An 18300-nucleotide genomic window follows, 5' to 3' on the forward strand; every position below is an offset into this window, starting at 1 on the left:
GGGGCAAGTGCTCCCGGCAGAAACACACGGGGCAAGTGCTCCCGACAGAAACACACGGCGTAGGTGCTCCCGGCAGAAACACACGGGGCAAGCGCTCCCGGCAGAAACACACGGGGCAAGTGCTCCCGACAGAAACACACGGGGCAAGTGCTCCCGGCAGAAACACACGGGGCAAAGCGCTCCCGGCAGAAACACACGGGGCAAGTGCTCCCGACAGAAACACACGGGGCAAGTGCTCCCGGCAGAAACACACGGGGCAAGTGCTCCCGGCAGAAACACACGGGGCAAGTGCTCCCGGCAGAAACACACGGGGCAAGTGCTCCCGACAGAAACACACGGCGTAGGTGCTCCCTGCAGAAACACACGGCGCAAGCGCTCCCGGCAGAAACACACGGCGCAAGGGCTCCCGGCAGAAACACACGGCATAGGTGCTCCCGGCAGAAACACACGGCATAGGTGCTCCCGGCAGAAACACACGGCATAGGTGCTCCCGGCAGAAACACACGGCGTAGGTGCTCCCGGCAGAAACACACGGCGTAGGTGCTCCCGGCAGAAACACACGGGGCAAGCGCTCCCGGCAGAAACACACGGCATAGGTGCTCCCGGCAGAAACACACGGCGCAAGTGCTCCCGACAGAAACACACGGCATAAGTGCTCCCGGCAGAAACACACGGCATAGGTGCTCCCGGCAGAAACACACGGCGTAGGTGCTCCCGGCAGAAACACACGGGGCAAGTGCTCCCGGCAGAAACACACGGCACAAGTGCTCCCGGCAGAAACACACGGCATAGGTGCTCCCGGCAGAAACACACGGCGTAGGTGCTCCCGACAGAAACACACGGCACAAGTGCTCCCGGCAGAAACACACGGCGTAGGTGCTCTCGGCAGAAACACACGGCGCAAGTGCTCCCGGCAGAAACACACGGCGCAAGTGCTCCCGGCAGAAACACACGGGGCAAGTGCTCCCGGCAGAAACACACGGCGTAGGTGCTCCCGGCAGAAAAACACGGCACAAGTGCTCCCGGCAGAAACACACGGCGTAGGTGCTCCCGGCAGAAACACACGGCGCAAGTGCTCCCGGCAGAAACACATGGCGCAAGTGCTCCCGGCAGAAACACACGGGGCAAGTGCTCCCGGCAGAAACACACGGCGTAGGTGCTCCCGGCAGAAACACACGGCGCAAGTGCTCCCGGCAGAAACACACGGCGCAAGTGCTCCCGGCAGAAACACACGGCGCAAGTGCTCCCGGCAGAAACACACGGCACAAGTGCTCCCGGCAGAAACACACGGCGTAGGTGCTACCGGCAGAAACACACGGCACAAGTGCTCCCGACAGAAACACACGGCACAAGTGCTCCCGGCAGAAACACACGGCGTAGGTGCTCCCGGCAGAAACACACGGCGCAAGTGCTCCCGGCAGAAACACACGGCGCAAGTGCTCCCGGCAGAAACACACGGCGTAGGTGCTCCCGGCAGAAACACACGGCGCAAGTGCTCCCGGCAGAAACACACGGCGTAGGTGTTCCCGGCAGAAACACACGGCGCAAGTGCTCCCGGCAGAAACACACGGCATAGGTGCTCCCGGCAGAAACACACGGCGTAGGTGCTCCCGGCAGAAACACACGGCATAGGTGCTCCCGGCAGAAACACACGGCGTAGGTGCTCCCGGCAGAAACACACGGCATAGGTGCTCCCGGCAGAAACACACGGGGCAAGCGCTCCCGGCAGAAACACACGGCATAGGTGCTCCCGGCAGAAACACACGGCGTAGGTGCTCCCGGCAGAAACACACGGCATAGGTGCTCCCGGCAGAAACACACGGCACAAGTGCTCCCGGCAGAAACACACGGCGTAGGTGCTCCCGGCAGAAACACACGGCATAGGTGCTCCCGGCAGAAACACACGGCGCAAGTGCTCCCGGCAGAAACACACGGCGCAAGTGCTCCCGGCAGAAACACACGGCGCAAGTGCTCCCGGCAGAAACACACGGGGCAAGTGCTCCCGGCAGAAACACACGGCGCAAGGGCTCCCGGCAGAAACACACGGCATAGGTGCTCCCGGCAGAAACACACGGCGTAGGTGCTCCCGGCAGAAACACACGGCATAGGTGCTCCCGGCAGAAACACACGGCGTAGGTGCTCCCGGCAGAAACACACGGCATAGGTGCTCCCGGCAGAAACACACGGGGCAAGCGCTCCCGGCAGAAACACACGGCATAGGTGCTCCCGGCAGAAACACACGGCATAGGTGCTCCCGGCAGAAACACACGGCGCAAGTGCTCCCGACAGAAACACACGGCACAAGTGCTCCCGGCAGAAACACACGGCATAGGTGCTCCCGGCAGAAACACACGGCATAGGTGCTCCCGACAGAAACACACGGCACAAGTGCTCCCGGCAGAAACACACGGCATAGGTGCTCCCGGCAGAAACACACGGCGTAGGTGCTCCCGGCAGAAACACACGGCGCAAGTGCTCCTGGCAGAAACACACGGGGCAAGTGCTCCCGGCAGAAACACACGGGGCAAGTGCTCCCGGCAGAAACACACGGCGTAGGTGCTCCCGGCAGAAACACACGGCACAAGTGCTCCCGGCAGAAACACACGGCGCAAGTGCTCCCGGCAGAAACACACGGCGCAAGTGCTCCCGGCAGAAACACACGGCACAAGTGCTCCCGGCAGAAACACACGGCGTAGGTGCTCCCGGCAGAAACACACGGCACAAGTGCTCCCGGCAGAAACACACGGCATAGGTGCTCCCGGCAGAAACACACGGCGCAAGTGCTCCCGGCAGAAACACATGGCGCAAGTGCTCCCGGCAGAAACACACGGGGCAAGTGCTCCCGGCAGAAACACACGGCGTAGGTGCTCCCGGCAGAAACACACGGCGCAAGTGCTCCCGGCAGAAACACACGGCGCAAGTGCTCCCGGCAGAAACACACGGCGCAAGTGCTCCCGGCAGAAACACACGGCACAAGTGCTCCCGGCAGAAACACACGGCGTAGGTGCTACCGGCAGAAACACACGGCACAAGTGCTCCCGACAGAAACACACGGCACAAGTGCTCCCGGCAGAAACACACGGCGTAGGTGCTCCCGGCAGAAACACACGGCGCAAGTGCTCCCGGCAGAAACACACGGCGCAAGTGCTCCCGGCAGAAACACACGGCGTAGGTGCTCCCGGCAGAAACACACGGCGCAAGTGCTCCCGGCAGAAACACACGGCGTAGGTGTTCCCGGCAGAAACACACGGCGCAAGTGCTCCCGGCAGAAACACACGGCATAGGTGCTCCCGGCAGAAACACACGGCGTAGGTGCTCCCGGCAGAAACACACGGCATAGGTGCTCCCGGCAGAAACACACGGCGTAGGTGCTCCCGGCAGAAACACACGGCATAGGTGCTCCCGGCAGAAACACACGGGGCAAGCGCTCCCGGCAGAAACACACGGCATAGGTGCTCCCGGCAGAAACACACGGCGTAGGTGCTCCCGGCAGAAACACACGGCATAGGTGCTCCCGGCAGAAACACACGGCACAAGTGCTCCCGGCAGAAACACACGGCGTAGGTGCTCCCGGCAGAAACACACGGCATAGGTGCTCCCGGCAGAAACACACGGCGCAAGTGCTCCCGGCAGAAACACACGGCGCAAGTGCTCCCGGCAGAAACACACGGGGCAAGTGCTCCCGGCAGAAACACACGGCGCAAGGGCTCCCGGCAGAAACACACGGCATAGGTGCTCCCGGCAGAAACACACGGCGTAGGTGCTCCCGGCAGAAACACACGGCATAGGTGCTCCCGGCAGAAACACACGGCGTAGGTGCTCCCGGCAGAAACACACGGCATAGGTGCTCCCGGCAGAAACACACGGGGCAAGCGCTCCCGGCAGAAACACACGGCATAGTTGCTCCCGGCAGAAACACACGGCGCAAGTGCTCCCGACAGAAACACACGGCACAAGTGCTCCCGGCAGAAACACACGGCATAGGTGCTCCCGGCAGAAACACACGGCATAGGTGCTCCCGACAGAAACACACGGCACAAGTGCTCCCGGCAGAAACACACGGCATAGGTGCTCCCGGCAGAAACACACGGCGTAGGTGCTCCCGGCAGAAACACACGGCGCAAGTGCTCCCGGCAGAAACACACGGGGCAAGTGCTCCCGGCAGAAACACACGGGGCAAGTGCTCCCGGCAGAAACACACGGCGTAGGTGCTCCCGGCAGAAACACACGGCACAAGTGCTCCCGGCAGAAACACACGGCGCAAGTGCTCCCGGCAGAAACACACGGCGCAAGTGCTCCCGGCAGAAACACACGGCACAAGTGCTCCCGGCAGAAACACACGGCGTAGGTGCTCCCGGCAGAAACACACGGCACAAGTGCTCCCGACAGAAACACACGGCGCAAGTGCTCCCGGCAGAAACACACGGCGCAAGTGCTCCCGGCAGAAACACACGGGGCAAGTGCTCCCGGCAGAAACACACGGCGTAGGTGCTCCCGGCAGAAACACACGGCGCAAGTGCTCCCGGCAGAAACACACGGCGTAGGTGCTCCCGGCAGAAACACACGGCACAAGTGCTCCCGGCAGAAACACACGGCGCAAGTGCTCCCGGCAGAAACACACGGCATAGGTGCTCCCGGCAGAAACACACGGCGCAAGTGCTCCCGGCAGAAACACACGTGGCAAGTGCTCCCGACAGAAACACACGGCATAGGTGCTCCCGGCAGAAACACACGGCGCAAGTGCTCCCGACAGAAACACACGGCACAAGTGCTCCCGGCAGAAACACACGGCATAGGTGCTCCCGGCAGAAACACACGGCACAAGTGCTCCCGGCAGAAACACACGGCGCAAGTGCTCCCGACAGAAACACACGGCACAAGTGCTCCCGGCAGAAACACACGGCGTAGGTGCTCCCGGCAGAAACACACGGCGCAAGTGCTCCCGGCAGAAACACACGGGGCAAGTGCTCCCGGCAGAAACACACGGGGCAAGTGCTCCCGGCAGAAACACACGGCGCAATTGCTCCCGACAGAAACACACGGCACAAGTGCTCCCGGCAGAAACACACGGCATAGGTGCTCCTGGCAGAAACACACGGCACAAGTGCTCCCGGCAGAAACACACGGCGTAGGTGCTCCCGGCAGAAACACACGGCGCAAGTGCTCCCGGCAGAAACACACGGCGTAGGTGCTCCCGGCAGAAACACACGGCGCAAGTGCTCCCGGCAGAAACACACGGGGCAAGTGCTCCCGGCAGAAACACACGGGGCAAGTGCTCCCGGCAGAAACACACAGCGTAGGTGCTCCCGGCAGAAACACACGGCGTAGGTGCTCCCGGCAGAAACACACGGCGCAAGTGCTCCCGGCAGAAACACACGGCGCAAGTGCTCCCGGCAGAAACACACGGCGCAAGTGCTCCCGGCAGAAACACACGGCACAAGTGCTCCCGGCAGAAACACTTTTTCCAGTAATCTTTAAGATATGAAGCTACCAAATAACACATAAAAATACACAGCCTATATAAAGTAGAAATAATGTACGCCCAGTGTAATTTCACTTACCGGAATCAGGAGTACAGTGAGCACACTGATGATGGTGTGTTAGGCTGAGTCGTCGGAGGTTGGGGTGGTGGGACACTGGGGTGTCATCTCATCGTCATCTGTTTCTATCAGGGCAGGCAGGTCACCTTCTTCTATGTCTGCCTGCCTCAATGTCAAAGGTCGAGTTTCGTCATCTGCTGTGGCTGATGTGGAAGGCTTGAAAACCAACAGTATGCTTGACTGCTTAGCCTCGCGCATTTTTGTATCATACAGTTCTTTGTAAGCACTCAAACCATCCTGCAAACCTGCCCTAAACCTACGTACCCTTTCAAAATTGAAGTCATACTTTTCTGCAATCATTGCAGCGTTGTCAATCGCAGCGAAAATCTCACGCAATTGCTTCACTTTCAGTTCCTGGACGTCTTCACTTTCAGGCCGTTCACTACTGTGTTCGGCTTCAATTGTTATCCTTTCCTCTTCATCAGCTCTTCATCTCTCAGTTCGTGGTCATGGGATGTCAAAACCTCTTCGACATCATCTTCGTCAACTTCCACAAACCTTCAGCCAAACTCACTATAACCTTACTTCGTTCACCACGATGGAAACGATTTATTATGTCTGTTTTACGCTAAGTGTAACACCCTTACACGCTCTTTTAGGCTTTTCCGATACCTTAGAACTCATCTTGCTAACGGATACACAAAATAAATCGACATAAAGCACAGTTGCTCACAGGCATGTGTTTAAGCAATGCTGGCTAGAAAGCAGTTCCGGGGGAGGAACTTGGCTGCTCGGCACGTGCTGCCTTTTTTCGTAACAGTGAAAACACCTTCTGTTAGCGAAAACAGGTAACTAATGTAGGTCTTTCGTAACAGCGAGTTAACGTAAAGCGAACGTTCGAAAAACAAGGGACACCTGTATGTAAAAATTAGAAGAGAGATGAGACTGGATATGGGACCGCTAGAAGATGATGCCGGAGAAATAACAACAGGGGCCAAGGAGAAGGCAGATGAACTAAAAGAGTATTTTGCATCAGCCTTCACTGTGGAAGACATTGGCAGTGTGCCAGATGTTGAAAGGTTTGAGAGAAGAGAAATGAGTGCCGTTACTATTACAAGGGAGAAGGTGCTCAAAAAGCTAAAAGACCTAACAGTACCCAGACCAGATGAATTGCACACTAGGGTTCTGAAAGAGGTAGCAGCAGAGATTATGCAGGCATTAGTAATGATCTTTCAAAAATCATTGGATTCTAGCATGTTGCTAGAGGACTGGAAAATTGAAAATTTCATTCCACTTTTAAGAAAGAAAGGCAGCAGAAAGGAAATTAATAGTCCAGTTAGCCTGATCTCTGTGGTTGGGAAGATGTTGGAGTTAATTTTTAAGGAGTACTTGGTGACAAAGGGAAAGATATGACAAAGTCAGCATGGTTTCCTTTAGGGAAAAGGTTGCCTGATGAACCTGTTGGAATTCTTTGAGGAGGTTACACATAGGATAGATAAAAGGGATGCAGTGAATGGTGTATATTTGGACTTTCAGAAGGCCTTTGATAAGGTGCCACATTTGAGGCTACTTACCAAGTTAAGAGCCCACAGTATTACATGAAATTTACTAATGTGGTTGGGGCATTGGCTGATTGGTAGGAGGCAGCAAGTGAGAATAAAAGGATCTTGTTCTGCATGGCTGCCAGTGAGTAGTGGTGATCCGCAGGGATTGGTGTTCGAACTGCTTCTTCTTAGACAATGGAATAGATGGCTTTGTTGCCAAATTTGCAGATGATACAAAGATTGGTGGAGGGGCAGGTAGTGTTGAGGAAACAGGTAGGCTGCAGAAGGACTTAGACAGATTAGGAGAACAGGCAAATGAAATACAATGTTGGAAAATGCATGGTCACACACTTTGGTCGCAGAAATAAATGTGCAAACTACTTTCTTAACAAAGAGAAAATCCAAAAATCTGAGGTGCAAAGGAACTTGTGCTGAACAACCTAAAGGTTAACTTGCAGGGAGAGTTGGTGGTGAGAAAAGCAAATGCAATGCTAGCATTCATTTCAAGAGGTCAAGAATACAAGAGCAGGGATATGATGCTGAGGTTTTACAAGGCACTGCTGAGGCCTCATTTGGAGTATTGTGGCTCCTTATCTAACAAAATATATGCTAGCATTGGAGAGGGTTCAGAGGAAGTTCACACGGATGATTCTGGGAACAAAAATGTTATCATACGAGGAATGTCTGATTGCTCTAGGTCTGTACTCACTGGAATTTAGAAGGATGTTGGGGGGATCTCATTGAAACCTTTTGAATGTTGAAATGCCTAGACAGAGTGCATATGGAAAGTCTGTTTCCCATGGTGAGGGGTCTAGGAAAAGAGGGCACAACCTCAGGGTAGAAGAGAGTCCATTTAAAACAGATGCAGAGAAACTTTCACTAATTTTGCTTCTTTTATTCTGACTTTAAAAACTTACAGACCCCTGCCAAAATGCCACCAAAGATTTGTCACTGGCTTAAAAAATTACCTTACTGAACTAATTTAAAAGCCATCCACCTAACATTACTTATCATCAGCTCCAGAGATAACTGGAGTGCCAAAATCTACAACTGCATGCCTGATGCATCTGCAAAATAAACTATGTGAAGAATGAGCATTATGTGAGGGGCAACAGGGAACATCTCAAAAATGAAACAGTGAAGGTAAAGATTCAGATGTTGAAGAGGATTTCAATCAATGGTCTTCCATTGTAACTGGACAAAGTGTGCATGTCAGTGGACCAATGTTGAAAGAAAAAACAAGAGAGGAGCTAGCTAAGAAGCTGCCCATGAAGATTTTAAAGCAACAGATGGTTGGCTGTCTCAATGGAAATGTTGGCTTCACATTAAATTCAAGAAAGCACATGGCAAGAAAGATAGTGCTGATGTTGTCAGTGCAGAAACATGGAAATCTACAAAATTCCCAATTAGCTTCAAAAATTTTATGCAGTTGACATCTACAATGCTGATGAAAACAGGCTTTTTGTTTAAAATCATGCCACACCGAATGGTTCCCTTGGCTACAAACATGCAACACTATCAGATTCAAAGAAAGTAATGGATCGCATAACAGATCAATTATTTCCACGAGGTGGTCACACTGATTTTGTTCATTCACAGTTAATCAAAAGAACACGGTAGCATACACTGGATGAATTCCTCCGTCGATATATTTTAGGAACAAATACACAGTTTTTCAGTATTGTAGTAGTATTGGTAATGTTCTAATTTGTTCTCTGCATTAATTAAATAGTTAAATAATTAAATTTGCTATTCAGTTAAACAGTAGCTTGTCCTTTTTTATACCCTTTTAACGATTTCCTTGAAGCTTTGGCTACTGGGGCAGCCATTTAATTGGGCCAAAATGTACTTATCCCAATGTGTCCCAACTAACCAGAATCTAGGCTTCTTGGTTTAGTGGGTGTTCAACTAAATTGATACTGTACTGGGTTGGGAATTTATCCTTTGAAGGGAAGACTGCATCCATACTCTGTAGTGATCAACAGAAGTTAGGTGATCTAATTAAAACCTCACATAGACTAACAGATGAGCAGATGTGTCTGGCATGTCCCAAACCTGGAATCATAGTCTTAAAATAAGGGATCAGCCATTCAGGACTGCAATAAAACTTTAGTTAGGCTACATTTAGAGTACTGTGTAGAATTTCTGGTTCCCACATGACAGGAAAGATGTTCTCCAGATGTTGTCTGGATAGGAGCATACTACAGCTATAAGGATAAGTTGAACAAACTCACATTTCTGTTACTGTAATGTTAGATACTGGTGACCAACCAGATAGAAGTGCATAAAATTCAGAATCAGAATCAGGTTTATTATCACCAGCATGTGACTTGAAATTTGTTAACTTAGCAGCAGCAGTTCAATGGAATACATAATCTAGCAGAGAGAAAAAAATAATAATAATAATAATAAACAAACAAGTAAATCAATTCCATATATTGAATAGACTTCTAAAAAGTGCAAAAACAGAAATACTGTATATTAAAAACAAAAGTGAGGTAGTGTCCAAAGATTCAATGTCCATGTACGAATTGGATGGCAGAAGGGAAGAAGCTTTTCCTGAATTGCTGAGTGCATTCAGGCTTCTGTACCTCCTACCTGATGGTAACGGTGAGAAAAGGGCATGCCCTGGGTTCTGGAGGTCCTTAACGCTGCCTTTCTGAGACACCACTCCCTAAAGATGTCCTGGGTACTTTGTAGACTAGTACCCAAGATGGAGCTGACTAGATTTACAACCTTCTACAGGTTCTTTCGGTCCTGTGCAGTAGCCACTCCATACCAGACAGTGACGCAGCCTGTCAGAATGCTCTCCACAGTACAACTATAGAAGTTTTTTAGTGTATTTGTTGACATGCCAAATCGTTTCAAACTCCTAATAAAGTATAGCCACTGTCTTGCCTTCTTTATAACTACATCGATATGTTCGGACCAGGTTAGATCCTCAGAGATCTTGACACCCAGGAACTTGAAGCTGCTCGCTCTCTCCACTTCTAATCCCTCTATGAGGATTGGTATGTGTTCCTTCCTCTTACCCTTCCTGAAGTCCACAATCAGCTTTTAATGTGACCCATCGATATGAAAGATAGTCAAGAGTCTGTTTCCCAGGTGGAAATCCCACAGCAAAGGTGAGAAAGTTTAAAGGAGTAGCAAATGCCAGAGATGATGGAAGTAGATATGATAGTTTTGTTTAAGAGTCATTTAGAAAGACAAATGAACATGTGGGAAATAGAAGAATACAGAAGATGTGAAGACAAGTAGAATTAGCTGGACTAGCATTATGGTCACTGCAGACTTGGTGGACCAAAAGATTTGTTTCGCTGCAGTACTGTTGTATATTCTATGAAATAGGAATAGACTCAGTTCCTGAGTATATTCAAGATTAAAGTTGTAAGGAAATCCAGGGATATGGCATTAAGAGTGTGAAAGTGGCACTGAGATAAGAAACGATCATACTGAATGGAACAGCAAACCCAAGGGGACAAAGCCTACTTTGTTTCTATTTCTTATGTAAGCACACAGAAATACAGAAGAGATTCCAACAATAATACATTTGTAGATGATTCTGACAAATAAAATTTATGATCATCCATTAGTAGGTTCTTTTCATGACCAAACATGACAGGTTTACCAAATGGTAAAAGTTTTAATGCTTGAAATTGTACAAATTTATGGACAATGAGTTGCAAATGTTTTCTGGATTATAAAATACACTAACAATGCAAAATGCTGGGGGGAAAAAACAGGTGGGCAGACATCATCTCAGAAAGGGAAATAATTAACATTTTTGCTCGTGGACCCTTCGCCAGAACTGAAGGAACTGGTTTCCCCCACCTACCAAGCCACTTGACTAACTTGTTTTCTTTCTCAGCTGTGATGATCTCCTGAGATTTTAAAACATTTTCTGCTTTATTTCAGAATTCCAGCATCTGTAATTTCTTCAGATTAACTTAATTCAGAACATACATAATAAACTTAACTGAGAAACATATTAGTCTGAATTATAATGAAAAGAATTGTAGTCTAATCCAGGATCTAAAATTACAGTTACTTGCAAAGGTCTAGTATATATTCCAATTCAAAAAAATATTTTATAATTGTCAGCATCTTCACAAATATATATTTACAAAACATACCTTGCAGACGGTTTCAGCATCCCAAGGCAGAATAGTTCTCAAATCAATTACGTCACAGGAGACTCCCAATTTTTCCTGAGCCATGCTGGCCACCTCTTTCATTACATGAACCTATACATAAATAAAAAATAATTACCGTAGATGTCGGATTATAAGCCGCTACTTTTTTCCCACATTTTGAACAGCTTTGAACTCTGCGGCCTTTAATACGGTGCGGCTAATGCATGATTTTTTTCATGCCGCCAAAAACATTTTGCCTCGTAACAGTAGACCAATAAAATTGATGAGTAGTTCACAGAGGTCCAATGAAATTGTATGATAAATCAAGCGCACTTTCACAATTAAATTATTGTAAATCAGTCATTTGTACTCACCCTCATCAACATGGAAAACACTCGAAGAAAAGCATTGTGCTGCCTTTATGGCAGTTATTTCGTTTATAATATTTTCGCTTAGTAATTCATTTTCTAGTTAAAGTTAGAAGTGTTTTAACTATATTTGTTTTCTGTACTACATCGCGGGATGCTATGACGTCACACCCGGTTTCGCCGCGTCTTGTGGGAAAAATGCCAGTTTGCGATAAACGGGAAGGAGGGGGGCGAGCGGCATTACGCGAGCGGCATTGGATCTGAGCGAACGCTGCTTTTAAGTTAAAGGCGATCAATAACTTTTCCTGGTAGGCTGCAGTATATATATTTTTTACCAGTCGTTAGGAGATATTGGAATGTTGTTCAGTAAAAAAGTATACGCAACGTATATTTAAAAGTAGCCGCGTTACAGGCACGGTTCGAAAAAAAGCATTTGCAATATGTATTTGTTTATGTTACCATATGGATTTAATTAAAAGTTAAAAAATCCTCACGTGTAATATCTTTCTGTGTAAATATCTCATATTACAACGTGGGACACCTGCGGCCGAAAATCCGGTGCGGCCTAAAATCCGGTGCGGCCTGTACAAGTAAAAAATTGATTTTCTTTCTAAAATTAGAGCCAGCGGCTTTTAATCAGGTGCGCTCTGTAGTCCGGAATCTACGGTAAGAATAGTCATCAATGAGATTATATTTAGATTTTCATTGATCAGAGAGGCCATGGATGAATTGACCATTGGCAAGTTTATCTCTCTCATTTTTTCTTTGGCCATCTTTCCCTTAGTTTTATCTTTCTTGATTTTCCAATATTTCAATACTCAATTCAAAACGACTATCTGTAGAATTCTTAAGTGTTTTCTCATTTTCCATTTAACTAGAGCCAAAGTAGATAAAACAAGGATTTATCAACATTTGCAATTGTGGAAAGTATGATTTGAAATTCTATTAAAATTTGGAAGCTACTTCTGGCATTTGTCTGCTCTCATTCTTGATAGACAATAATTATAAAATGCAGGAAATTGTAAAAATAAGTAAAAATTACATTTTTACTTAAGGTGCAGAAAATCTCAATATCGTACATGGCAAAGTTTTCAGGTGACTAACTGAAAGACTGTATACAGTAAAGCAATATAGTGTGCTGCATTTTCCAAGTATTGATATTTTTACATATTAAGTTCACTAATTCTAGTTAAGAATATGAGCATAAATCCTTCAGCAAATCATAAAGAGCAATATCAATGTAAAATGCAAAGCTGTATTCTACACAAAACTGGATACACATCAACCTAATTTATGACATAACCAACACCAAGAGCTGCATCCATATCCACCACTGGATATACGATGTCATTTGTACTGAAACACAAGCATCTTTACACTGCGAGTTCCTATTAACTAAGATATGAACTACTGTTAAAAGGTAAAGAGATGTCAATCAAGCAGGAGAGAGGCTTTTAAAAATGAGATAGGGAGAGTTAGGGTCAAAATGTTCCTGTTTAGAGTGAAGGGCAAGTCTGGTAGGGTTAAGGAAACCTGGTTGATGAGGAATGCTCAGGTTCTGGTCAGGAAAAAAGAAGCTGGGATCAACCAAATCCTTCAAGTATAACAGATGTAGGAGAACACTTAAGGAAATCAGGTGGGCAACAAGGTAACATAGAGTATCGCTGGCAGATAAAGTAAAAGAGAATCCTAAGAGATTCAATTTGATTAGGGAAAGATTTGGTCCCATTAAGGATCCACGTAGTCATCTATGTGTGGAGCCACAGATCAACATGTTTTTTTTTTTTTTCCCCTTTTTTCTTTTCAAATCTTTTTATTAGTTTTTTGAAAAAAAACAGAAGAAAAATATTGTTACAAGACATTTGAGAGTACATAATAGATTGATAAATATTCAAATATATATTGATCCATACATAGAATCTCTCAAACTCATATAATAATATAAATGATTAAGAAAAACCCCCCCCAAAACAAAAAAAAAAAAAAACAACAACTAAATAGAAAAAGAAAACTAACCAACATGGGCAATCGCATAATGTTATATATATACAGTAGTGCCTATGACTCCCAACCTCCATCCACACAATTCAGGATAGTGACAATAAGGTTCAGGATCAGACCGTATAATTCATATGAAAATGCTGGATAAATGGTCTCCAAGTTTCCTCAAATTTAACTGAAGGATCGAAAACCACACTTCTAATTTTTTCTAAACTTAAACAGGAAATAGTTTGGGAAAACCACTGAGATACTGTTGGAGGATTGGCTTCTTTCCAATTCAGTAAAATGGATCTTCTAGCCATTAGTGTAATAAATGCAATCATTCGTTGGAATGAAGCGGATAAACACTTATTATCCATCATTGGTAGGCCAAAAATTGCAGTAAAAGGGTGTGGTTGGAGATTAATATTTAAAACTCTTGAAATAATATTAAAAATATCTTTCCAATAGTTATGTAAGCAAGGACAGGACCAAAACATATGAGTCAACGAAGCTATATCAGAATGACATCTATCACAGGTTGGATTAACATACGAGTAAAATCGAGCAAGTTTATCTTTAGACATATGAGCTCTGTGTACGACCTTAAATTGTATTAGAGTATGTTTAGCACATATAGAGGATGAGTTTACCAATAATAAAATTTTTTCCCATTGCTCAGTAGAAATAGGGCAATGCAGTTCTTCCTGCCATTCCTTCTTAATTTTTTCAGATATATCTGGTTGTAGATTCATAATCATATTATAAATGATAGCAACAAGACCCTTTTGACAAGGATTAAGAGCTAAAATTCTTTCTGTAATGTCCAATGGACATTCTTTCGAAAAAGACTTTAGTTCATTATATAAAAAATTTCTAATTTGTAGATATCTAAAAAAATGGGTTTTAGATAAATTATATTTATTAGATAATTGTTCGAAGGACATAATGTTATCATCCAAAAACAGATCACGAAAACATGTTATACCTTTTGTTTTCCATAAATAAAAGGCTTGATCTATGGAAGATGGTCGAAAAAAGTAATTAGCTGTTATAGGGCTTGACAGTATAAACTTATTCAAACCAAAAAATTTACGAAATTGAAACCAGATTCGTAATGTATACTTGACTATAGGATTAGTTATCTGTTTATTCATTTTAAATAACGAAAAGGGAAGTGAAGATCCTAAGATTGAAATCAATGAGAAATCTTGCACAGATTTACATTCCAAATTTACCCATTGTGGGCCAGCAACTGTAGTCGATTCTTGTGTCCAAAATATCAAATACCGTATATTAACTGCCCAATAGTAAAATCTTAAGTTTGGTAGAGCCAAACCGCCCTCCTTCTTAGGCTTCTGTAAATATTTTTTAGCTAACCTAGGATTTTTGTTCTGCCACAAATACGACGATATTTTAGAATCAACTGTATCAAAAAAAGATTTAGGAATAAAAATTGGTAATGCTTGAAATAGGTATAAAAATTTAGGTAGTATCATCATCTTAATGGCATTAATTCTACCTACCAAAGACATTGATAGTGGGGACCACCTATTAGCAAGTTGCTTAATTTGATCTATTAAAGGCAAAAAATTAGTTTTAAATAAATCTTTATGTTTTTTAGTAATTTTAATACCTAAATAAGTAAAATAGTCTGTAACAATTCTATATGGTACCCGATTATAAATTGGAGTATGCATATTTAATGGAAAAAGTTCACTCTTATTAAAATTCAATTTATACCCAGAGAAGTTACTAAATTGAGCAAGCAAAGAAGAAATAGCAGGAATAGATCTTTCAGGATCAGATATATATAATAACAAATCATCTGCATATAATGATACCTTATACATCGTCTCCCCGCGGGTAATACCTAAAATATTGGGTGATTCACGAATAGCTATAGCCAAGGGTTCCAAAGCAATGTCAAATAATAAAGGGCTTAAAGGACAACCTTGCCTTGTACCCCGAAATAGTTGAAAAAAAGGGGATCTTTGATTATTAGTGAAAACCGAAGCTAAAGGTTTCTGATATATTAATTTAATCCATGATATAAATTTTGAACTAAAATTAAAATGTTGCAAAGTATTAAATAAATATGACCATTCGACTCTATCAAATGCTTTTTCGGCATCTAAGGAGATGACACATTCTGGGATTTTAGATGAAGAAGTATAAGCAATATTAATTAATTTTCTAATATTAAAAGATGAATAACGATTTTTAATAAATCCAGTCTGATCCTCAGAAATAATCCGAGGCAATATATTTTCTAATCTAACAGCCAGGATTTTACTAAAAATCTTAAAGTCCATATTCAGCAAAGATATAGGCCGATAAGATGCACATTCAGTGGGATCTTTATCTTTTTTAAGAATTAAAGAAATAGAAGCTTCATAAAAAGATTGTGGTAGTTTACCTATACTTAATGCATCTTTAAAAATTTTACAAAGCCAAGGAGAAAGTATAGAAGAAAAGGATTTAAAAAATTCTGCAGAAAAACCATCTGGGCCCGAAGCTTTACCCGAGTTCATTAAGAAAATGGCCTTTTCTATTTCAGACTCCGTAATAGGTGTATCCAAAATTACACTATCCTCAGCAGTTACTTTTGGAATATTCAATTTCCTTAAAAATTCACTCATTATAGAAGAGTCTTTAGTACATTCTGATTGATATAAAGAATTATAAAAATCTTGAAAGGCTGTATTTATCTCTTTGTGATCAATCGTCAGAGTACCATCTTGTTTACGAATCTTAGTAATTTGTCGCTTATCCGAAACAATTTTCAATTGGTTAGCTAGTAATTTACCAGACTTATCTCCATATGTATAAAATTGAGCTTTCGATTTAATTAACTGACTTTCAATCGAAGAGGTTAACAATAAACTATGCTCCATTTGAAGTTCCACCCTTTCTTTATAAAGTTCTTTACTAGGGGTCAATGCATAAATCTTATCAATTGCCTTAATTTTATCAACTAATGTTGATATTTTAGAGTTAGTTCGTTTCCTAACTCCGGCAGAATATGAAATAATCTGTCCACTGTTATGAAACCAGTAACTGGTTTCACTTACCAGCAAAGATAGATATGTCAGTTGAAGTCCAATGGTACTATTTTCAAAAGTTTTATTAATAAAGGGGCACAAAAATTAAGGTTAATACAAACATTCAGATAACATGCGTCAAAACTCAATCTAAAACACCGGTGTAACCATAATCAATCAGAAATAAGCTCTTTCGTTGTCTAGGGTATATAATACTGAGTCCAATTGGAAATATAAAGAGTCACTCTGAAGTCTGCAGGCTTTTCTCTTTTGGTTTCACGTGTTGGAGAGAGAGAGAGATAAAACGGAAAAACTTGCCCAAAACATCCGTGGAATCAGGGGAGCGATCTTCCCCGTTGTTAGTTAAAAAGCGATCTTCCGTTGGTTCCAGCCACAAACCCCGCATTCGGAATTTAACGCACGTGGCTTATTTCAAAATGGCTTCCCGTTCCCACGGGAAGCGTTATCGTGCTTCTTGGTGTCTCCTTGGTGCGTCTGAGGGTCGTCCTCTTTCAGACCCTTCTTTATACTGCCTCACGGGATCTCAGGTGTCAATCAGGTTGCAGGTGATGCAATCTCTCTCTCAACCAGCCCACTTTGCCCGAGGGCTTTACAATGTCCCTGCGAGTTGGCACGTCTGCAGTTCCCAGGTGTCTCCTGAGAACAATGCCACAGTCCCCAGCTTTTGTCCCAGTGGAATGCGGTATCCAGCACGTCGCTGTCTTTCCATTTCCTGTGTCCATTCAGCCTGTCTCTCTCTCTCTCTTGCTCTCTCTCTCTCGGGTCATTGACCCCCCTTTCACTAGGGCTCTTGCAATTCTCACAAAGGAGGGGGCTGGTATCATAACACCTCCCCTCTTAAAAAGGTTTTTACCAGCGGTTAAAACCCAGAGTGGTACAGTCTTACAGAAATTTTGAATCTAATACAATACAGAAGCTTTTCTTTTCACTACAGAGTAATACAGTTATACATTCAAGTCAGCATCTAAACAGTTAACAAGTACAGTGCCCCTGTGCTTTAATACCTTAACCTCACGTGCCATGCTAACGCCTAGCAGCATCAGACTTCAGCTCAATAACCAGCTTATTTATTTGCTTTCTTCAGCAACATAACTAAGGAGGTGTGATCTTAGCTTAGGTGCATCTACAAAAGTTTATGCGAATACTAATCGTTTCGGTCGGTTTACTTCGCCGGCAGGTCTCCAAAGGTCTGTCTTTATTATTCACAGGCTTTGGCGCAACCCGTAAAACCTGCTTTGCTGTTTAAAAAAAAAATGGCATCCCCATTAACCGTCACCTCTTTTCTGGCGAGTACCCCCGTTGGGACTTTAACTCCCGCCCGCCTCGTTCATCGGGGCTATTTTTTCAACACCATGCCTCAAACTGTCAAGACCCTTCAGGCTATTTGTTTTTAATTCCAACTCCTCTTTCAGGTAGCATTTCGAATGCAACCTCTTCACACCCCACCCTGGCGTAACAATAGAGTGGGGGGCCCCGCTATTTCCCGACTCACTCTGTGAGCGATCTGCCAGGTTTAAAATTTCTTCCTTCGACTTGGGAACTACAGACTTTCCGTTTCCTTCAATAACAATCCTCATTCCCCCCTTAAATTCGGCATTAACCTTGGCCCCACTCTCGAATACAAACACCGTGGAACTCACACTTCCCACGGTTACCAAGGTTAACCCTTT

General features: G+C 45.0%; 1 protein-coding gene across 1 annotated transcript in view; it reads right to left on the minus strand.

The window, feature by feature from the left end:
• Positions 1-18300, minus strand: part of bckdhb (branched chain keto acid dehydrogenase E1 subunit beta) — a 247391-nt gene that overhangs the window by 115966 nt on the left and 113125 nt on the right. Inside the window, exon 8 of the mRNA XM_073056423.1 lies at positions 11218-11328. Coding sequence (XP_072912524.1) covers positions 11218-11328 — 111 coding nt within the window. The remainder of the gene's footprint in view (positions 1-11217; positions 11329-18300) is intronic.

This window comes from Hemitrygon akajei, chromosome 9, assembly GCF_048418815.1.
Source record: "Hemitrygon akajei chromosome 9, sHemAka1.3, whole genome shotgun sequence".
NCBI lineage: Eukaryota > Metazoa > Chordata > Chondrichthyes > Myliobatiformes > Dasyatidae > Hemitrygon > Hemitrygon akajei.